The following is a 23979-nucleotide window of genomic DNA, read 5'->3' as shown; positions in this document are numbered from 1 at the left end:
TGAGCTTGTAACCATAAGCGGGTATTCTTCCAGGTCTTCTACTTTAATGCACCTCAGAAAAAAACAGAAATTGGACAGATCATCACATAGGGTGTATAACTCAGGGAAATCTTCCACCATATAACTCCCATGTGGTGTATTACTGTTCCACCTCCGGTGTGCAAGCCACCACCATAAGGGACCTCTCTCACCTGGCAATGTGGCTGCCCAGACCCACAGACGGCTCACTGCGCGTATTGGCCACACTGATAGCTTCCCAACGCCACACTTTTAACGAAGATCCTCATAACCATGCAAAAGAAAAAAATAGACACCTAGCATAGCCTGAATTTAAAAATGTCAGGGGGACGCCAATTGCCACTGGAAATCAGTGTCTTCAACTCATGGGGGCCACCTCAGTGCCTGAATGTGCACCCAGCACCTTAAGGGACCACACTCACCTTAATCATCACCTGCCCAGGTCGCAGACACCATAAGAACACATGTGTGCACAATTCCACAGCACTAGTTGGTCACCCGACTAGCGTCCTGTATCTTTTCACCACACAAGGAAAACCGTCCCACTGCAACTGAATAAGCTTCTATGGTGTAAAAACCTTTTATTAAGAACAAGATAAACGTAGCGCTACTCACAAGCATCCAGATTAATAAGCATATAAAACAAATTCCGAGGACGTCTCCTCCATGCACTGCAGCACTTCCATGGAGGAGACGTCCTCGGAATTTGTTTGGTGGAAGATTTCCCTGAGTTATACACCCTATGCGATGATCTGTCCAATTTCTGTTTTTTTTTTTTCTGAGGTGCATTAAAATAGAAGACCTGGAAGAATACCTGCTTATGGTTGCATTCTATGGACTTTGAGTAGTGGACTGTGAGGCAGCGCATGGTTTGAATATTATATACTATGATTTGATGTTTATGTGACATTTATCTATGCAGCAGGCCTACAGTATTTGAATTAGGACTGAGTGACAGGTTGTGGAGCACGCCAAAAAACCCCTAGTCGTTTATCTGGGTACTTGTAACACTCATCATTTGCAGAAAAAAATATTTTAAAAAATAGCCATATTCGTTATAAAATAAAATAAATATTTATAAAATAAAAAATTAACACCCTGGCAGCGATCTTAGCCCACCAACAGAGAGCTCTGTTAGTGGGCAGAAAGGAGGGGGGGGGGGGGAGAGAATCACTTGTGTGCTGAGTTGTGCGGCCCTGCAGTGAGGCCTTAAAGCTGCAGTGGCCTATTTTGTAAAAAAAAAATGGCCTGGTCACTGGGGTGTTTAAAACCACGGTCCTTAAGTGGTTAAAGAGAATCTGTATCTAAAAAATGCCCCTCAGGGTACTCAACTCAGGAGGGGGAAGCCTCTGAATCCTATCGATGCTACCCTGGTCCTCCTCTGTCCAACAGTGGTCTCGGTAGAGGTCCCCGAACAACGGCCATGTAAATATTACCCTTCCCGGCTCCAGCAAAGGCACAGTAGCAGCTCTCGGCTTGGAAGTAGGTGGAAATGGCCAATCCCAGTCGGGTCCGCTCTACTGCGCAAGTCGCCTGCGCAATAGAGCGGACCCAACTGGGATCGGCTTTTTCCGAGCCGAGAGCTGCAACAGTGCCCCTGCTTGAGCCGGGGAAGGTAAATATTGCACTACCTGACAAATTGTCATCTGTACATTCCGAGGGCCAGGGTGAGACCACCGTGGGACGGAGGAGGACGGGGGAAGCCGCAATAGGATTCCGAAGCTGCCCCCTCCCAAGACTGTTTACAGCCGAAAGGGGAAAGAAATCCCCTTTGTTTACATTTGTACAGCGATGCGATCTCCTGCAGCGATGTACGGGGGACACTCGGTTGTCCCTCAGTGCGGCTCCTAATGCGTGTCCTCTTAGGCTGATGCCTATGAGAGGCGGGGATGAGTGCCGATCGCCGTCCTATGGCGTTTTAGGAAGGCACGGGAGAGGGAGGGAGGGAAAATCCTCCTTTTTATTAAAAAAAAAAAATAAAAAAATTTGCAGCAGCGATCAGAGACCTCCTACAGAGTGTCCTATTAAGCACAAGAAAAGGAGGTTAGATTCATTTGTGTGCTTAGTAGTAGGGCTGTGCAGCACGCTGACAAACCTGCACAGCCCTGTATTGTGAAAAATGGCCTGGTCACTAAGGGGGCACCCATCTTACCCCCCCCCCCCCCCCCCGATTGATGCACCACAGCTCCCAGCATGCCTGCCATTGAGGCACCACAGCTGGCTCCGCTTAGGGGACATCCGGGGCACCCCAGAATAGATCTGGGGCATGTGCCACTAGTCTTTGGGGCTAGCAACGCCCCTGATTAAATTTAAAATACTAATGTATCCTTGCTCTTCTACAGTGTGTGTTCAATAACTGCTGTGCTTTCTGACTTTCTTTCCAGAGTCCTCCCTATACCCCCTCCCCTTGTGGCACAATGCATCGGACCATGCGGATCAAGATGACAGAGCTCAACCCGCATCTCATGTGTGCCCTGTGCGGAGGGTACTTCATCGATGCTGCAACCATTGTAGAATGCCTGCATTCCTGTGAGTGTTCCCAGCATGCTACCAAATCCATACATGACCCTAATGTTACACATACGCATAACTGCATGACCGTACAATTCCATTATATTATAAGGTTATTCTGATTCCAAGTAACCCTGCAAGGTCACGTTTTCAGAATAATCTTTTCTCTTGTACAGGCAATTTTACCTACCTATCTGGTAACTGGGGTGTAACTATAGGGGAGCAGCCTCTGCTACCGCTGGAGAGCTCAGAGCAGGGGGGGAGGGGGGGGGGAGGGAGGGAAAGTGCCCAGTAACTAACCTTACCTTCCTCTGATACAGGGCTCTATACTTCATATCAAGTGTGGCTACACTTAGTATGGCTGTGAAGATCATGATAGCTTCCCTTGTGTTATGGCCAGGGCTGTGCGGTTGGAGTCGAGGAGTCAGAGCAATTTTGGTTACCTGGAGTATGAGTTGGAGTCGATGGTTTTATAAACTGAGGAGTCTGATGATTTTTGTACTGACTCCACAGCCCTGGTTGTGACCCTTGTAAGTTTGGCCCCCAGGCTGTGGAGGGGAGGCAAGGGATGGGGAATGACCATTGGTGGGGCCCCATATAAGTTTTCCCTGGGGGGGGGGGGTCTCCATGAATTGTTATGCCACTGTCTGATACTGATTAGTACTTCTTGTAACAGCTTTGGGTTTGAGAACAGAGCTTTCAAGCTGAGCTGTCACCGGTAGGCAGCTATCACACTGATTTGGTGGAATAGAGGCTAATTATTTGCTTGGCAGCTCCAAAAACAATAGACTAGGCAGTTTCTGCATGGAAAAAAATTCTTTCCATTCTTAGTGCAGCTAGAGGTTCATGCGATTGATTCATAAAAATGCAAAAAAAATCACTGCATCTTTTATTCGCCACATTTTTAAAAGCAAGTAGTGTATCTACATTTCACATTTGCTTAGGGATTTATATGATTACAATTCTCCACTTCTCATAACGTGATCACCAGGGTGCAAAATCCAGTCCCGCAAAAGTGATGATCAGAACAAAGTGTAGATGTTTTTCAGATTGTCACTTGTTTATAAATAACCGGGCTGTGGAGTCGGGACAAAAATCATCCAACTTCAACTCCTCAGTTTATGAAACCCCGACTCCAGGTACCCAACATTTCTCAGACTCCTCGATTCCGACTCCACACCCCTGATAAATAGAGCCATTAACTAACTTCATGCTACATAGACCCTGATTTTTAAAGCCTGGAGAGCCTGGGTGGTCCATCAAACCTGGGTTATGCTAGTTCAGGTTTTCTTAGAGCAGTGGTGCCCAACCTTTTTTTTTGCCCGAGGGCCGCACTTCATATTAAGATGCATTTTGCGGGCCGGAACACATACAGACAAAATTTAAATACAACTCTCATTTTTCATTTTTCTAGTAACAGTTAACATGGTGTTGGAAAAGGAAAGAAAACGGCAAACTAAGAATTGTTGTACTCACCATTTGATGCCCATAGTCTGGGTTACCTGGGTGTGTGTGCAGAGGCTTTCTGGGTAATCCACCGCCCAGCACAAATGCTGTGTGAGCTGAGGGTAGTGGAGGCCTACTATTCAGCAGAAGCCGGGATCTCAATTAGTTGCCGTGGCCTAGCCGCGGGTGAAGGTCAGCGTGAAGCAAAGTTTCTAACTATCACAGCGCTACTGCGGAGAACGCGACTACGCTGTGTAAACCTATGACCTAGTATGACACAATACCCGATCCTCCTCCTCAGGAAACTTCCGCGGGCCACAAGTTGGCTTTGCGGGCCTTAGGTTGGGAACAGCTATCTTAGAGTGGTTGGTTTTGAGTATTTCCCTGATCTTCCCACAGGCAATTTAAGCCGGTTACACATTAGACTATAACTGTTTAAAACGTATCTACAGATATCAAATGAGATTTACAAAAAAACCCGGCCATTGAAAACAACAAACAATTATCGTTGATCAATGATTCCAACCTGTTTGTAGATCTCGGGCAATGAGTATCCATTGTCTTGCAGTCAGTACAGTTATCTTATGACAAAGTTCGATTATATCTACTTCTGCTCTAACCAGCGAAGCGTCATTTGGAACACACGTATAAAAATACAGTATTGCATCATATCTGACGTCTTTCGGTCTTTTTCAGTATAAAAGGCTCTCCAGACTATAAGTCACACCTAGGTTTAGAGGGCAAAAACCAGGGGAAAAACAATATACTAAACCTGGTGCATCCATGGTCCAGGAGCGTCTTTTAGATGTTCTCCCCCAATTATTGTGTCCTCATGTGTCCCCTTCTGTCCCCCATGTGTCCTTCTGTGTCCCCTTCTGTAAAGCAGAGGCAGCTCGGCTCACTTAATCTATTGGCTCCAGCAGCGATCAGTAACCTCTCTTCTCCCTCACTGCTTCCCTAGTGCCAGCTTCTGCTGATTGCATCATCAATAGAAGCCAGCACTAGGGGAGCCGTGAGGGACAAGAGAGGTCTCTGATCGGTGCTGGATGAGGTGAGCTCACTGAGCAGTGTTGCCGCTGCTTTCCATTATTCAGGGGGAGCTGAGGAGCACACAAGGGGGGGGAGTGGGGACACAGTACAGGGAGTCCCCAACATCACTGCAGGCCGGTGGTTCATATTGGTGGGCATATGTAAGTTGGGGACTAGTATTTGGCATATAAGATGCAGGGACTCTTCCTCCATTTTTGTTGGAGAAAAAGTTTCTTATATGCCGAAAATACGTTATATGTACGCAAATCCGCTATGATCATACTCTTTTTCAGACGACGCTGCGATCTCTTGATATTATGAGTTCTTTGTTGCCCTAAGTGTATGAAGCCTTAGTCTGTGTTTTCCAATCAGTGACCGTTTCTGTTCTCCTCTAGAACAGAGTAACCAAGCAGCTCACCCAGAGCTGCTTGGTTACTCTGTTGTACTGGTCAAAGCCTTATCCCATACAGCCATATCAATCCCTGCCATGTACTGATGAGGGCCAAAAAGCCCGAAACAGGCTGTCTACATGTGGGGTTGGTGTGGCTGTGTAATATTTAAATCTATAGGCTTGCTATACACCAGCGGTTCTGGATGCTTGCCTTGCTTACAGGGACGAAAAGGGATAATTTGCATATTCAGTAGTGGTAATTGTGGGTAAACACAAATGTTCACTTATAGCTTAATTATTGCAAATTTCCTTCTGTTTTAATCACTTGCCGACCGCACTTTGGCAAAGTGGCATGCCCAGGACCACGTAACGCCAATTGGCGTCGGGTCCTGGGACTCCAGCTGGCCGGGGATCGCGCGCTGTGATGCGCGCGCATTCGCCGGCAATAGGCTCCGCCCACCCGCGACGTCAACCCGCCGGCCGATCGGAAGCGCCGGCAGGTTGTTAGCCCCTCGATCGCCGCGTTAGAAGCGTATAATACTTTGTAATGTATACAAAGCGTATTATACAGGCTGCCTCCTGCCCTGGTGGTCCCAGTGATCGAGGGACCACCAGGGCAGGCTGCAGCCCTCCCTGTCTGCACCCAAGCACACTGATCTGCCAAACCCCCGCCCCCGTCAACCCGCCGGCAGGTTGTTAGCCCCTCGATCGCCGCGTTAGAAGCGTATAATACTTTGTAATGTATACAAAGCGTATTATACAGGCTGCCTCCTGCCCTGGTGGTCCCAGTGATCGAGGGACCACCAGGGCAGGCTGCAGCCCTCCCTGTCTGCACCCAAGCACACTGATCTGCCAACCCCCCCCCACCCCCTGATCGCCCACAGCACACTTGAGACCCCTCCCTGCCCACCCCTCAGACCCCTGTTTGCACCCAATCACCCCCCTAATCACCCATCAATCACTCCCTGTCACTATCTGTCAATACTATTTTTATAGATTAGGTCCTAAACTGCCCCCTGGGGGCTCCTGATCACCCCCCCCCCGTGTACTGTATACATCTATTTTCCCCTGTAATCACCTGTCAATCACAAATCACATTATACCCCTGAACAGTCATTTTGAGGCATTTGGTTTCTAGACCACTCCTCACGGTTTTGGGCCCCTAAAATGCCAGGGCTGTATAGGAACCCCACAAGTGACCCCATTTTAGAAAGAAGACTCCCCAAGGTATTCCGTTAGGTGTATGATTAGTTCATAGAAGATTTTATTTTTTGTCACAAGTTGACAAAATGGAAAATTCACTTTTTGCACTGTAGTTTGTAAACGCTATAACTTTTACCCAAACCAATAAATATACACTTATTGGATTTTTTTGTATCAAAGACATGTAGCACAATGAATTTGGACAAAAATGTATATAGAAATGTTTACTTTATTTGAAAAATGTCAACACAGAAAGTTAAATGTTTAACAAAATTCATGTCTTTTTTTGATGAATATAATAAAAACTAAAAATCACAGCAGCAATCAAATAGCACCAAAAGAAAGCTGTATTAGGGACAAGAAAAGGATGTAAAATTCATTTAGGTGGTAGGTTGTATGACCAAGCAATAAACCGTGAGGGCTGGAACCCACAAGAGCGGTTTTGTGAGCATTTTGGCAGCGCTGCGATACGCTAGCGTTTTGCCAAAACGCTCAGCTAATGTTAATGGATGGGGCAACTTCCACAGGAGCGTTTGCGTTTCCCAAAAACGCAAACGCAGAACATGCAGCATTTTGGGAGCGTTAGCGCTTCAATGTTAAGTATACAAACTCTAGCGTAATCGCTTATCAAAACCTAAACAAAGCGGTTTTGCTAGCGTTTTGAAGTTACAGCACACTGTAACAAAATTAAAATTAATTGAGAGGACCAATCAGGATTAAAACACGAATCGCTAAACGCTACACAACCGCTGACACATAAAATACACTTTTTTTTAAATACGCTCCCTAAAACCAGCATGAATCCGCTTGCAAACTGCTCATACAAAACGCTAGCGGTTGCGGATTTCAGTGGGTTCCAGGCCTGAAAGCTGCAGTGGTCTGAATGGGAAAAAAGTGTCTGGTCCTTAAAGTGGATCCGAGGTGAACTTTTATTCATTGCATAATTGTGTTCGTTTCCTATTGTTTTATAGGGCATTCCTCAAGCCAAATACTTTTTTGTTTTTGTTTTAATACTCTAATTCCCTACAAACTAAATAAACTACGCCCACAGGTTTTCAGAGAGCCTTGGCAGTAGCAAGGGCTCATGGGAGCTCAGTCTGGGCAGGAGGAGGGGGAGGTGTTACTAGCCATTGATTTTAGAGGCAGAGGGGAGGAGGGGGGGGTGGTTAGTTTTTTTCAGTGCTCAAGATACAGATAAGCCTGCCTCTGTATAATGTTTACAAACAACATGGCTGCTGTCATTGTATCACAGGAAGAAATAATCATTTTCTATTTAAGCTGTTTGCAGCTAGATTTGCTGTGTAAACTATCTAAACTTTAGATAAGATATATGGACAAGTTACTTGTTATAGTTGGTTTTTCATCTTGGATCCGCTTTAAGGGGTTTTATGACTGCAGTCCTTTAAGTGGTTAAGAAGGCAAATCTCCCCTAGAAGTGACCAAAAAACCAGTTTGATTTACTAATGCTACGTACACACATGCGACTTCGTTCGTTGTGAACGACGAACGAACTTTTACTTGACGAAAGAACGACCTAAGTTAGTTTTTAAAGGTGTGTAACGATCTGATCATCAGAACGAACGTTACATCACGTGAAGCAATTATTGCGCTTGCGCATAAAAATGAAAAGTTCCATGGAGAAATAGTGAAATGCGCATGTCAAGCCTAGTACGAACGACCGTTTTCAAAGATGTACTACTTTTGCAAACGGTCGTCGTTGGAAAGAATCCGCCAAGATAGATCGTTCGTTAACGATCTAGCTCGTCTGTCGTTAGACTTAATGGTCGTTGGCTGCTTTTTTTTTTTTAAACGATTGTCGTTTGAAATGATTGGGGAACGATCGCTTTAAACGACTATAGTCCCATGTGTGTACATGCGACTATAGTGTGTACATGCGACTTAAGGCTTCTCCAAAAATCTTCATGCACCTCCAGTGGGGATATCCTGAGTGATCTAATAAAACCTGGACTAGATATGATTAAAATTTGCCAACCTAACCTGGGCCATATTAGATCATACAGAAGGAAGCTGAGAGATATGAAAGTTTATTGTTGCAGGACTGCAACCAAAAGATTTTATTTTTTTATGTTTTAGCAATGCATCCATTTATTAAGAAAAAAAATGAAACCTGTTCTACAGTGCCTTTGTGAGACAGATTTACTAACTTTTCAGCAACCTCCACTATGTTAGACTATAACCCAGTGGAGGGCTGCATCTTTTACCAATAATCCTGAGCTGTGCTCAGGGTATGCCGCCGCGCAGGATTTCTCAGGCCCTGGTGGGCCGATTTGGATAATTATTATTATTATTTTTTTTTAAACCCGCAGCTAGCACTTTGGTAGCTGCGTGTCTTACCTGAACGCTGCCGATGCGCCGCTACCCTCCGCGATACAGGCCCCTCCCCCCCAGCATATCCCTTGCGTAGCCCGGCCAATCGCCGCCAGGCTGCGCTATGGGGTGGATAGGGACTCCCTGTGATGACATGACGTCGATGTCCCTCTGTTCGTCGCCATGGCGACGGGGGAAGCCCTAAAAGAAATCCCATTCAGAACGGGATTTCCAGATGGGCTTGATCGTCGGTGGCGATCGGAGGGGTGGGAGGGACGCCACAGGGAGGGGGGGGAATCATGTAGCTAGCGATAGGCTAGCTACATGATAAAAAAAAAAAAAAAAATTAGGCTAAAAAAACCTAGTGCGGCCGCAAATCAATTGACCGCCAGGGAGGTTAATAATGCACAAAAGTTACAAATTCCAGTTCGTTTGCTGAATCACTAATGTTTAAGGAGAGCTCTATAAATCAGGCATGATTTGTTAGTTATTGAGTTCTGTGATCTTACTCCTGTGCACTTTACTAAACTTTTTATGGGTCTGTGACCTTCCTCCTTTTTTCTTCCCACAGTTTGCAAGACATGTATCCTGAGGTATTTAGAAGCACATAAATTCTGTCCCATGTGTGACTCCCAAGTGCACAAAGGGCGCCCTCTGCTGAGCATCAGGTGAGTATCCAGCCCCAAATGCATAAGCTTCCTGTATCAGCAAACTACTCATCTTCTTGTCTTGTAGTACAGGGTTATCACATCTTAAAGTGTTAGTACTTGAACTTAAGTGTACTTAAAATGTATGAACATCGGGCCCTGAGTTATGCAATATATTTGCATTCATTATTGTACACCCATTTTAAGATCCTCAATTCTTCAAAGAAGATCCACATAGTGTAAGCCAGGAACCATCAATTTATTGCTCCATCACTACTTATAAACACACTGGCCAGTCACCAACAATCTCTTTTGTAGTCCCCTTTGTCAAGGCACATGACTAAGGACAGTGGCATTTACTGTTTGACAAAATATTCATGGTGGGTGATTTAGTGCGACTTGGCAAGGCTTCCGAGTCATCCAGTGGGGGACAGGAGCAACCCGGGGACATGGCGAGGGACTGAGTGGCCTCAAAGGGGCTTAAGGAACCCCCAGGTAAGTATGGAACCTGAGACTTCTTTTGTCTCAGGTTCTCTTTAAGCCATTAGAAACTACAAAAAAAATAAGTTGTTTAGGCTTGAGTTTTCTTATACTACTGTGAAGCAACACATGAGTTTCTTTACCATATGATCTTTGTTTGTTTAGGTCGGATAAAACATTGCAGGACATAGTATACAAGCTTGTACCTGGACTCTTCAGAGGTAAGCAGCGTACATTGCTGGGGTAGCAGGATTGTGAAACTGTACTTATAAAGCCACCTGTGCAACTTCTAGTCACGCCTTATTCTGAGGCAGTATGAGCAGGAAGTGGATAGGTTCATTGAACACTGTTAAAGGACAGTTGCTATTACAAAAGCATTTTAGAAATTCAATAAAAGGACCACTACAGTGAAAAAGTAAGTAATTAAAATCTGACTGAACCGATTTTAAGTGCTTTCTTTATTCGCTATAGTGGCAATTTTTAATACCCATGACAAAACAGGAAATCTGTATGGCATCTTTACATTTTTTTTTAATTTTTTTTTTCTTTTTTATGTTAGCAGTTAGGTACTTAGAAATCAGGATGATACAATGTATTGCATATGCAATCTGATGGTATAATCAGTCTCCACATTTCTGTGTTAATAAGGGAGAGTCTGTATCCCCCAAAAAATCATGAAAATAAACATATCACCTTGCTGGGGGACATCTCCTTGTCCCCTCTGTGCTATTGTCGCAGCTCCCCGGCACTGTTTGCCCATAATAAAACCGAAAGTGTGTGTGTGTGTGTGTGTGTGTGTGTGTGTGTGTGTGTGTGTGTGTGTGTGTGTGTGTGTGTGTACACAGTGGTGTGAAAAACTATTTGCCCCCTTCCTGATTTCTTATTCTTTTGCATGTTTGTCACACTTAAATGCTTCTGCTCATCAAAAACCGTTCACTATTCGTCAAAAATAACATAATTGAACACAAAATGCAGTTTTAAATGATGGTTTTTATTTAGTGAGAAAAAAACCCTCAAAACCTACATGGCCCTGTGTGAAAAAGAAATTGCCCCTTGAATCTAATAACTGGTTGGGCCACCCTTAGCAGCAATAACTGCAATCAAGCGTTTGCGATAACTTGCAACTAGTCTTTTACAACGATCTGGAGGAATTTTGGCCCACTCATCTTTGCAGAATTGTTGTAATTCAGCTTTATTTGAGGGTTTTCTAGCATGAACCGCCTTTTTAAGGTCATGCCACAACATCTCAATAGGATTCAGGTCAGGACTTTGACTAGGCCTCTCCAAAGTCTTCATTTTGTTTTTCTTCAGCCATTCAGAGGTGTATTTGCTGGTGTGTTTTGGGTCATTGTCCTGCTGCAGCACCCAAGATCGCTTCAGATTGAGTTGACGAACAGATGGCCGGACATTCTCCTTCAGGATTTTTTGGCAGACAGTAGAATTCATGGTTCCATCTATCACAGAATGCCTTCCAGGTCCTGAAGCAGCAAAACAACCCCAGACCATCACACTACCACCACCATATTTTACTGTTGGTATGATGTTCTTCTGCTGAAATGCTGTGTTACTTCTACGCCAGATGTAACGGGACACGCACCTTCCAAAAAGTTCAACTTTTGTCTCGTCGGTCCACAAGGTATTTTCCCAAAAGTCTTGGAAATCATTGAGATGTTTTTTTAGCAAAATTGAGACAAGCCTTAATGTTCTTTTTGCTTAAAAGTGGTTTGCACCTTGGATATCTTCCATGCAGGCCGTTTTTGCCCAGTCTCTTTCTTATGGTGGAGTCGTGAACACTGACCTTAATTGAGGCAAGTGAGGCCTGCAGTTCTTTAGAGGTTGTCCTGGGGTCTTTTGTGGCCTCTCGGATGAGTTTTCTCTGCGCTCTTGGGGTAATTTTGGTCGGCCGGCCACTCCTGGGAAGGTTCATCACTGTTCCATGTGTTTGCCATTTGTGGATAATGGCTCTCACTGTGGTTTGCTGGAGTCCCAAAGCTTTAGAAATGGCTTTATAACCTTTACCAGACTGATAGATTTCAATTACAGTACTTTTGTTCTCATTTGTTCCTGAATTTCTTTGGATCTTGGCATGATGTCTAGCTTTTGAGGTGCTTTTGGTCTACTTCCCTGTGTCAGCTCCTATTTAAGTGATTTCTTGATTGAAACAGGTGTGGCAGTAATCAGGCCTGGGGGTGACTACAGAAATTGAACTCAGGTGTAATAAACCACCTTTAAGTTATTTTTTAACAAGGGGGGGCAATCTCTTTTTCACACAGGGCCATGTAGATTTGGAGTTTTTTTGTCTCACTAAATAATAAAAACCATCATTTAAAACTGCATTTTGTGTTCAATTAGGTTATCTTTGACTAATAGTTAACGGTTTTTGATGAGCAGAAACATTTAAGTGTGACAAATGGCCGGACATTCTCCTTCAGGATTTTTTGGTAGACAGTAGAATTCATGGTTCCATCTATCACAGCAAGCCTTCCAGGTCCTGAAGCAGCAAAACAACCCCAGACCATCACACTACCACCACCATATTTTACTGTTGGTATGATGTTCTTTTGCTGAAATGCTGTGTTACTTCTACTCCAGATGTAACGGGACACGCACCTTCCAAAAAGTTCAACTTTTGTCTCGTCGGTCCACAAGGTACTTTCCCAAAAGTCTTGGCAATCATTGAGATGTTTTTTAGCAAAATTGAGACGAGCCTTAATGTTCTTTTTGCTTAAAAGTGATTTGCGCCTTGGATATCTGCCATGCATGCCGTTTTTGCCCAGTCTCTTTCTTATGGTGGAGTCGTGAACACTGACCTTAATTGAGGCAAGTGAGGCCTGCAGTTCTTTAAATGATGTCCTGGGGTCTTTTGTGGCCTCTCTGATGAGTTTTCTCTGCGCTCTTGGGTAATTTTAGTCGGCCGGCCAGCCACTCCTGGGAAGGTTCATCACTTTTCCATATTTTTGCCATTTGTGGGTAATGGCTCTCACTGTGGTTCGCTGGAGTCCCAAAGTTTTAGAAATGGCTTTATAACCTTTACCAGACTGATAGATCTCAATTACAGTACTTTTGTTCTCATTTGTTCCTGAATTTCTTTGGATCTTGGAATGATGTCTAGCTTTTGAGGTGCTTTTCGTCTACTTCTGTGTGTCAGCTCCTATTTAAGTGATTTCTTGATTGAAACAGGTGTGGCAGTAATCAGGCCTGGGGGTGACTACAGAAATTGAACTCAGGTGTGATAAACCACAGTTAAGTTATTTTTTTAACAAGGGGGGCAATCACTTTTTCACACAGGGCCATGTAGATTTGGAGTTTTTTTCTCACTAAATAATACAAACCATCATTTAAAACTGCATTTTGTGTTCAATTATGTTATCTTTGACTAATAGTTAACGTTTTTTGATGAGCAGAAACATTTAAGTGTGACAAACATGCAAAAGAATAAGAAATAGGGAAGGGGCAAATAATTTTTCACACCACTGTATATATATATATATATATATATATATATATATATATATCTATATCTATATCTATATCTATATCTATATCTATATCTATATATCTAGTTGCTGTATACTACAAGTGTATATGATTCAGGTGTACATTTGTTCAGTCTGCTCCTTCCTGCTGGGGATCTGTGCTGCTGAAGTGTGAGGGCCCGTTTCTACTAGAGCGAATCTGCATGTCTCCTGCATGCAGATTCGCATAGACAATACAAGTGGATGGGACTGTTTCCACTTGTCAGGTTTTCTGAGCGGTTTTCTGTGCAGAAAAAAATCTGCATGGCAGAGCCATCAGAATTCGCATACCGAATACCGCTATGCGATTCGCATACAATGTATTTAATAGGAAATTCGCATGCGGTTTTGGTATGCGAATTTTCATGCGAATTCGCATACGATTTCACATAGAAACATTGGAAAAGCACACAGGCACTGCTATGGTTAAATTCGCATACATAGTCATCCATGCGAAATCGTATGTGAATTTGCATGAAAATTCGCATACAACCGCATGCAAAATTCGCATCCGCATGCAATTTTTTTCCGCTGCGATTCCCACCGCACAAGGGGAAACTGGCCCTGACAATCCTTATCTTGTGTAAACACAGCTGTTCCCTCCGTTCTGGTATTATTAGGCTCTGCACTCCTCACAGCTTCTCTGCATGTGAAGTTTGCGACAGACACACAGACAGCCTCACAGAGCAGCTAAATTGGAGCAGAGAGGCTGTCTGTGATAAACACAGCACGCGGGAGCGAGCCTGGAGGGGGCGTGCATAATTTGTCCCCATTACAACAGAGGCAGCCCTTCCTCCCGAGCCTCGACAAGGGTTGACAAAGGAATTTGGATGAGATTCAAGTAAGGATATTTCAGAGATGGTGAAACTACAGAAGGCTGAAGTAATCCAGACCACATTAGAACAGGAATAGGAACTTATAGGATAGAAGAAATAAGGCTAACATTTTTGTGAGTCTCTTTAAACCTATCCAAGTTACAGCCAATCTAATATTCCTCACAGTACATACCATATATATTTGAATATATACCAATTCGAGTATAAACTGAGGTACTTATTTTTGTTTTTCCATGAGATGCAAGAAAAATTATTTGACTCTAGTATAAATCTAGGATACAAACCCAGCCTGCCAGTTTTAACATCTCCATCCTGCTTCTCTAGTTGCCCCCTCTCTCATACTATAGCTTTCCCTGGTGTCTAGTGGTCAGCCCTCCCTGCCTCATACAGCATTCCCTGGTGTTTAGTATTTCCCTCTTCCCCTTCAAACAGCATACCTGTTGCATGTTGGTCTTTCTTCCCTGTAAACATTCTGAGATGGTCTTGTGCCCAACCCCCACTCCACAAGATGAGTCTGAAGGTCTATTACACAGAAAACTTGCTCTTTTGATTATTCAAGTTAGTTTATAAATGACACTAACCCCATTCAAAACATCAAACATCCAGCTTTAACTAATAGTCAATAGGAATGGTCATTGAGATGGCGAAGAAACCTGATTCTGATCAATTCCTGAATTATTTGCAAGTACAGAAGGATATGTACATGGACTACAAACTGAGTAGTACAAATAAAAATAAAAATACAGTGGTGAGAAAAGGTTTAGCATAGACATGTGCCTACGGGGGTGGGGAGGATAGAGGCTATTTCGGGGGGCCGATGGTGGGCATGGACTTGTAGTGGTGCCCCGATAGATGGCGATAACTGTTGCTGAGCTGAGGGTGGTCCATTGCTATCTTGCTAGCCCTGGATCGCAGAGTGGAGGAGATCAAGTAGTGGGAGAGGGGTCCCGATGACCTTTTTCACAGCATTGATGTCCCTACATACATATGATGATGGAAGAGCATAGTTATTGACACGATGGTAGTAGAGTAGAAGCAGGTCAGGTCTTGCGACATGCCAAATCCTTTCAGTTGATGCATCTTCGAAAGGCTAGTTCTGTCCCACCTGAAACACTCCACCAAGGACTTGATCGACCCACACCAGTTCGCCTACAGCGCAAACAGGTCCGTAGAGTATGCCATCAGTATCAGCTTGGAGTACATTCGTTGATGGATGAAGAACAGTTGTTGGGCTTTCTTCTGGTTTCTTCTGAAGGGCTTTTCCTGAAGTCCGCAATCGGTTCCATGATTTTAGCTGTGTTGAGGACAAGCTTTTTTTTTTTTTTTGCCATAAACCAGTTGCAGATCCTCTTGATCTTTTGAAAAATAGGTTTGCTCTTCACTCTTGTCTATAAGACCTAGGATGGTGGTGTCGTCCACAAACTTGATGACCTTGATGGAGTTGCTCGTTGAGGTGCTGTAGTTGGTGTACAACAAGAACAGAACACACCCTTGGAGGGAGCCTGTGTTTGTTTGCACTTTCAAGGAGAGGGTGTTGTGTTTAACATTCCGAGTCCTGTTATTACAAAGTCCTTCAGCCAATCCTAGAGGCTGGGATGGACCTTGAGATGAACAAGCTTATTGAAGAGGATATGGTATTGAAGGTGGAGCTGAAGTCCAGGAGGGACATCCTTGCATAGGTATTTGGCCTGTGTAGGTGGTTCAGAATGTACTCCAAGCTGATACTGATGGCATACTCTACGGACCTGTTTGTGTTGTAGGCGAACTGGTGTGGGTCGATCAAGTCCTTGGTGGAGTGTTTCAGGTGGGACAGAACTAGCCTTTCAAAGATCTTCATGATATTTGATGTTAGTACGCATGCTCTGTAATTGTTGAGGTCAGCGGCTCCTGGTTTCTTTGGGATTGGGATGATTGTGGATTTATGTAGGCAGGAGGGTACTTTGTGTTCTTTATGGCTTATGTTAATAGGGTGGTAAGGACTGGGGCCAGCAGGGTTGCTCAGTTTTTCAGACACAGGTTTGACATACAATCTGGGCCTTGCATTGATACAGGATTATGCAAATTTTGTATGGAAATTTATGCAGCTTGAAATGAACCAATTGAATCCTGCTGAGGTGAAATTTGATTGGTCCTATTCAAGCTGTATAAATTTGCATGCAAAACTTGCATAATGCATCAATTTAGAATTCTTTGCATCTCGTTTACTATCTCTAATGGTCAACAGGGTACAATACTCATCTGCCAGTGACTAATTAGTAACAATGCTGAACTGCACTATGCTAGATTTTAACTTTCCCCTTTGTGTGTGTATGTGCTGGATGGGATTAACAGTTACAGCAATCTATGCATCTAGAAGTATCTATTTTCTTTGCTGCCTTTTCCCTTTCGCCATTCCCCATCCCTCCAAAAATGGCTATAGTACCTAGTCACATTTTTCCTTCTGCTGCTATCTGTTAGTTAATTGGTTCCCCCTAAAACTGCCTAAGTTGTGAGCTGCTCTGAGGGACAGTTAGTGACATGACTATGTACTGTAAAGCACTGTGCAAAATGTAAGCACTATAAATGCATAACATTAACTTGGTGCTTCTCTAGTTGTATTTCTTGCTTCCAGAGGGTTCCATGAAAGCAGGGCCACTTCTAGCCTCTTTGTCACTCCAGGCAATAAGTCCTGTCTCTCTCACCCCCCCCCCCCCCCATAAAGTGCACCGAGATGCAAACAAACCGCTGATCCTGTCGCATTTCATTGCGCACACCTTTCCTGCACTCCCCTAGCTTAGTGTGTAATTGCAGAGTATAGCACAACAGAAGTTGTGCTCTCCCCTCTCTGCTGGAGTCCAATGCTGTGCTTCCACCTCGCCGCTCGGCCTAGTGGCCAGCATCTCACGTGACATGTGGAGAGTGATGTGCCAGAGTGAGTAGGAGACAGACTGATGATGATGGTCACACAGGCACAGCACTGGACTCCGGCAGGGAAGCGTAAGCACAGCTTCTTCTGTGCTATACTCTGCGCGCACACACACTGGGCTGAGGAAGTGCAGAAGGGGGACAGGGACAGATGGTGGCACAAGAGGACAGAAGGCGGTGCAGAGGGACTGAAGGAGGCTGGAAGACATCACAAAGGGGGACAAAAAGGAGGCACAGTAAGACAGTGGGATGCACAAGTGGACAGGAGGTGACACAGGGACTGAAGGAGGCACGGGGACCAAAGGGGCACCGAAGGGGGCAGGGGGAAGCACATGGGGACAAAAGCAGGCACAAAGGGGGAGAGAGACCCATAAGGGGGCAGAGGTGGCAAGGGGGACTGAAGGAGGCCCACAGAGATGGTTTAACTACTTGCTGACTGCTCCACACCGATTGGCGTGAACAGCCATCTATGGGGCTAGCAGGAGATTGCGCGCAGGCTGCAGCGCATCTCCTGCTCGGAGGGAGGAGCTCCGCCTTCAGTCTCCAAGCGGCGATCGGCGCTCCGGAGGCTGTTTGACAGCGAAACCGCCGTCTAAGTACTTTGTACAGCGATGCGATCTGCAGCATCGCTGTACTGGGGACAGCCGTGTGACACAGCTGTCAGCCTGGCAGGCAAAATAGTGATCGGCTGTCATAGGCTGAAGCCTATGACCGCTGATCACGCCGCTTGGCTGGCAGGGGGAGGGATATGAAATAAAATTAAAAAAAATAGTAAATTTTATTCAAAGTTTAATAAAATGAATATTTACAAAAAAAAAAAAACCCCTGGGGGGGGGGGGATCAGAAAAGGGGGGAGGGGGATCACTCGTGTGCTGAGTTGTTTGGCCCTGCAGCTTGGCCTTAAAGCTGCAGTATCCATTTTAGTAATAAATGTCCTGGTCACTAGGGGGGTTAACACCGTGGTCCTCAAGTGGTTAAAATGTGTTGGGGCCCTTTGTGGTCCTTTTGGTAAGCTGAAGTGGAGAGTGGTCAAATAGTAGCAGGTGGGCCCCTTGACACCCACTAGGCCCCAAGCACCTGCCTAGGTTGCCTGGTGGATGATCTGGATATGCCATACTACTTCCAGTTGCTGAAGGTGTGTTTTAGGAGGTGGGAAGGCGCACAGAAGTAAGTAGAAAGGGCACACATATTAATACATAGGTGACTTTATTCAATACTCCCAGCCAGGATACAAGAAAGGCAAAACTGACGTGGTGCACACTGACACTATAGCAGATTGGTGGCACAGAAAATGAAGTAAAACCGCAATACCACTATAAACTACAGATTTTTTTTTTCATCCTACCATGGATGTATTAATGTGGTGTTCAGAAGGGCTTTGTTTAATGGTAGTTGTCCTGTAAGCAGGGTGTACCTGGGTATTTCTGATTACGGAGTTATTCAGCTGAATAGAACATGCTGCTTTCCAATGTTTCTGGAAATGCTTCTACCAACTACCACACTGCTGTCTAATACATGGTTCAATGAATTCTAACAGAAGCCAGGAAAGCCGCTACTAAGGCTTCATCAAGCACGCATGAAGATTCACAGGCACACCATGGTAGTCCATGGGACAATGTGTGTAGATAATGCCTATATGCCAAGTCTGTGACCCTGAACTATTGTGCAATGTCTCCTCTGTAGATGAAATGAAGAGGCGGCGGGATTTCTATGCCTCCTATGCACGTACACACAGTGAGTATTACATTGTAGTCTGAAAGGTTAACAGATTTTATGGTTTTGAATGAAGTGGTATATCGAATTACTGGACTGTTGTCTGCAATAAGCTTTGTAACACAATGATGTGAAGATCGGAATTTTAGACTGACTGGGGCGTGTCCAGACTTGTGGTATTTTTTTCCTACATATTACAGCTTACACTTATAAGCTCTGTACACACGCTTGATTAAAGTCTGCTGTGGAGGCCGATATCAACCACTTCAGCCGATAATTCAGTGTATATAAAGTAGCCACCAACTGCCGCCCTGAAAGCAATCCACTAGTCAGATCAGATCAGTTTAATCAGAACTCAAGACAACTGTACAACTTTTTGCTATACTCAAATTCTTACTTGCCTTATAATTCACACACCTGTGTCACACTACATAGCCAGGAACAGGACATTTCCATGTCTTAGTGTTTGTTTGCCCCATGTCTTTTGACAATTTTTTTTGAACAAATGGTGAGGTCACTTGACTTCCTGCCCCTTAAAATACTTTATGTAATTGTCAATTTTTTAATGCTTCTTAACCCCTTAATATCGTGAATATGTTGTTCCTACTATGACAACATAGCATAGCACTTTGTGTAATGCATCTGCATTTCTTTTAGGTGTGTATTGTTACTGTGCATCTTAGAAAAACGGCTTACTGCAGTAAATCTTAATACTGTCGAGGCAACACCTGCAATTTGTCACTGTGCTCTGTATACCTGCATCAGTGTCAGTGCCGGGACAAAGTCCTCCAACACCCAAGGCTGAGATACCAAAGTTCACCCCTCTATTCCTCCCACTTTTTTGCTATTAAACTAAGAGGCGCCCAGGGTCCCCAACACCTTAGTCTCTAGTTATCTGGCTTGCAGTCACTGCTATGTATCCCCTTTTCTTATTTCTTTTTGCTTCAAACACAATAGGGAAATGATAGCTGAGTGAGTTGTGCGCCCACTCCTACACTGCGCCCCGAGGCTGGAGCCTCAGCTAACATATGACATATGCCTGAAGAAGGGGATTAGATCCCAGAAAGCTTTCATAATTTAACTCTTATCAGTTAAAAGCTATTACTTTTTATAAAACTTTTTTCTACCTACATAAGATCACTGTGCTCTGTAAAGAAACCACAGACCAGTTGCACAAGAAGGGAGACCGAGATCTGGCAAATGCCATGTACAGAGTATTGATGGTTTGAAGTGTAATTTAAATGGTCTAATTGTGCACTTTTAGAAAACCATAGCTGGTTGCAGACAGAATTGGAAGGGCCGTCCTTAACACTATCACACTATATAAGTTGCCTTGCGGGGCAACGGACAGCGCTTCAAGATGCAATGCAATTACATTTCAATGGTGCTTCCGCCCTGTGTGTTGCCAGCCAACTTGCACGATGCAAGCATAAAGACTATGGACTGTACATTGCACTGTATGACCGTAGCACTCCTATTTTTCAGGATGAAAACCATGCTCGTTGCCTGGCTGTCCTGATCATGTGCCTCAAAGACTTTTATCCATAGACCCTGAGCAAGACAAGACACAGAACATTTATATTGTGTTTTTCTCATGGCAGACTCAAAGCGCCAGAGCTGCAGCCACTAGGACGTGCTCTACAGGCAGTAGCAGTGTTAGGGAGTCTTGCCCAAAGTCTCCTTACTGAATAGGTTATGGCTTACTGAACAGGAAGCGCCGAGATTCGAATCTGTGTCAGAGGCAGAGCCCTTAACCATTATACTATCAATATAAAGAGGAGGGGACACCAAGAGCCCAATATAGTGTAGTATGTACTGGTATAGGTTGATAAATGTAGAGTAGAAGAGTAATACTCACAAACCAGGGTTACCTTCAAGGCAACCACTGATAATGCAGGTGAGGAGATTAGACCTGTCACCACTCAGGTTAAGAAGTCACTCTCTGTAGATAGGAAGACAGAAGGGGGTAAAACGCCCCTCCACCTGGGGTGGACACTAGTATAATACAGAGGCGAACAGAGGTGTAATCTAGACCCTATACTGTTATATACTCCCCATTTTTATGGCCGGATGAAGCAGGATCACACCTGTGAAACGCGTTGCAGCATTGTATTTTGAGTATGTCAATAAATTTGTCTGTCTTGAATTTGACAGTCTGTGTCTGCTTCGAGGGAAGTCCACCACTGCCTCCTTAAGGTGGGTACACACGTCAGATAAAACTCTTTGGAAAATGAAAGATCACAGACCAATTTTACCCCCTTCCATATTGTATGAGGGCATACTCTACACATTCTATGGAGCTGAACTCCTCATCAGATAAAAATCTTTACAAGATGCTGTACACAAAGATGCAGTACACATGCAACAGATCAGTATCTGCAAAAGATCTGTTCCTGCAAAATGCATTCGTAGTCTATGATATCTGCAGATCTCGTACACACCTTTTTTTTAACAGACAATTATCTGCAGATCAGTTCCACCAGGATGGATCTTCAGATCGGCAGATAATTGTCTGATCTGCAGATGAATGTCCGTTAAACAAGGTGTGTATGAGATCTGCAGATATCATAGACTATGAATGCATTTTGCAGGAACGGATCTTTTGCAGGAACTGATCTGTTGCATGTGTACAGCATCTTTGTGTGCAGCATCTTGCAAAGATTTTTATCTGATGGAGAGTTCAGCTTCATAGAATAGACTGTGTAGAGTATGGCTCTTATACTACATGGAAGGGGGTAAAATTGGTCTGTGATCTTTCATTTTCCAAAGACTTTTATCTGATGTGTGTACCCACTTTAAGCCTTTTAAAATTTTTTAGTGAATTTTACTCTTGGCGCCTCTGTTCGCTGTAGATTACACTCCCCAAGCCTGCAGATCGGGTGTTTGACTGAAGTCTGACTAGATTTGCTGCATGCTTGTTTCAGGGGTGTGCTTCAGACACTACTTCTGCACAAAAGATCAACAGGACGCCAGGCAACTGGTATTGTTCAAAAGGAAATCCATGTAGCAATCTCCATATCACTTAGATTCCCTTTAATTGACCCAACATGTGTGCCAGTTTTCAGAATTCCTTTGGAACACATTCCATTAATCTTACGGGCTACAGTTTTAACCCACCTGTTTGGCCATTCCAGGACAGATGAACAGAAGGGGAGCCACCTAAAGCTCATGGGCGTATCTGAAGAAACGGCACGTTCTTCAGATAAATCCAGAGGGGACAAAGATCTTCTGACCTGCTCAGTTAGCAGCTATGCAAGCTGTAGGTTGGTGCCAACAAACATTGCGTAGGTGATGACTGCAGCACTTTTCAGACAATTATTGCAAATTATCCAGCCTGCCTACCTGCCATGAGACCCGTCCCTGCGGGCCTTTTACACTCCTCCTGCTATGTGAGTGGTCTTTGTCTGTATTGAATCCTGTATCGCCTTTCATTCGCTGCCATACTGGGAACGCTCACATGTGGCAGCAAACACAGGCGACGCAGGCTTCAATAAAACCGGAGACCACTCACAGGGATGGGTCGGCCGTCATCTGCCTGTATGCTCTTGGACTCATAGCAGGAAGGCGATGCTGGTTTTGTATGCGACATCATGATGATCAGTGAGATGCAAATATTTCCAAGTTCATGCAGGATTATGCACATTTGTATGCAAATATATGCAGCTTAAAAATGGACCTATCAATTTAAACCCGGGTGGGACTTGATTGGTCCATTTTCAAGCTGCATCGATTTGCATAAAAATTGACATAATCCTGCAAGACCTCGCAAATCTTTGCATCTCCTTGATCATCCCTAGTAGTAATAAGATTATGTATTTTATCTTTGCAGTGTTTATAATCAGAGAAAGTCGTTAATATTTCTAAAATACAAGTTGCTTTTCAAGCAATTATAAGGCTGGTTTCACAGTGGGACGTTAAAGTCCTACGTTACAGCAGCCAGTAACGCAGCCTAACTCACAGCACTGTAAAATCAATTGTGCTGTTCACAGTGCACACGTTGGGTTTCATAGTAACGCAGCACGCTTAAACAAAGTGCTGCATGCTGTACGTTATACTGGGCTAAGCAGCGTTAGACTGTTTGCACATGCTCAGTAATGTTGGAGGAGGAGGTCTCCCCTCCTCCTCAGCGGCCAGCCACATGGCTAATTAATATTCACTGCACTGCAGAGACTCCTGGTAGGACTGTAGTGTTGTCCGGATCATGAACGAATAGTTCATTTGATCCGGATCTTTTTTGTGAGTCGAATCATCCGGATCATCACAATGAAAGATTCGGTTCACAGTGGATGTCTGTCTGGAAGAAACAGGAACATACAGAATGTACAGTGCAGGGAAAGTCCTGTCCTGCTAGTCATTTCACCCATTCTGCTTCCCTAGTAAAATGATTCAAATGATTCGGTTCAAAGATCCGGATTTTTTCAATGATCCGATTTAAATGATCCAAATCCTTAAAAAGATCCGGACTTCCTATCACTAACCTGGAGCGGCTGCTTTGAGAGCTGCATAACGCAGCTCAATCTGACGTCCAACTTCAACACCACCATACGTTGCGTTAGGGGCACGTTATGCGACCATAACGTCCCCTAAAACGCAACGTCTTGGTGTATAAGTAGCCTTAATGTTTTCTCGTTTTTTTTTTTTTTTCAATTTGTTGTTTGTTATTGGTAATCGATTATTGATGGTCTGAATTCTATCTACAGCAAACAGCGGCTCCAGCACTGACCAGGGAGACAAAGTGGCGGAGAGCGGGGAGGTCCTCGCACATGAAGAGGAGAATATCAGCCTCTCTATTCAGTTCTCTGAAGATGCCAGGTATGTTAAAGGGAAGTCGCTGATTGAGAATTTTAACATTTCCAGTTGTTAGGGCGATTAACCACCTCCCAGTATTAGGGCACCTGCACATTCATTACTAATTTCGCCCCTGGGGGGATCAAGAGCTGATCACTTTGGGCAGGCTG

The 23979-nt window shown here is 44.3% G+C and overlaps 1 protein-coding gene across 1 annotated transcript in view; it reads left to right on the top strand.

Moving 5' to 3' along the window:
* Positions 1-23979, top strand: part of PCGF2 (polycomb group ring finger 2) — a 77746-nt gene that overhangs the window by 36875 nt on the left and 16892 nt on the right. Inside the window, exons 2-6 of the mRNA XM_068263993.1 lie at positions 2403-2547; positions 9498-9594; positions 10219-10274; positions 18992-19042; positions 23722-23833. Of these exons, the coding sequence (XP_068120094.1) occupies positions 2436-2547; positions 9498-9594; positions 10219-10274; positions 18992-19042; positions 23722-23833 (428 nt within the window). The 5' untranslated portion in view covers positions 2403-2435. The remainder of the gene's footprint in view (positions 1-2402; positions 2548-9497; positions 9595-10218; positions 10275-18991; positions 19043-23721; positions 23834-23979) is intronic.

This window comes from Hyperolius riggenbachi, chromosome 12, assembly GCF_040937935.1.
Source record: "Hyperolius riggenbachi isolate aHypRig1 chromosome 12, aHypRig1.pri, whole genome shotgun sequence".
Classification (NCBI taxonomy): Eukaryota; Metazoa; Chordata; class Amphibia; order Anura; family Hyperoliidae; genus Hyperolius; species Hyperolius riggenbachi.
This window is presented reverse-complemented; position numbering and strand designations above follow the sequence as displayed.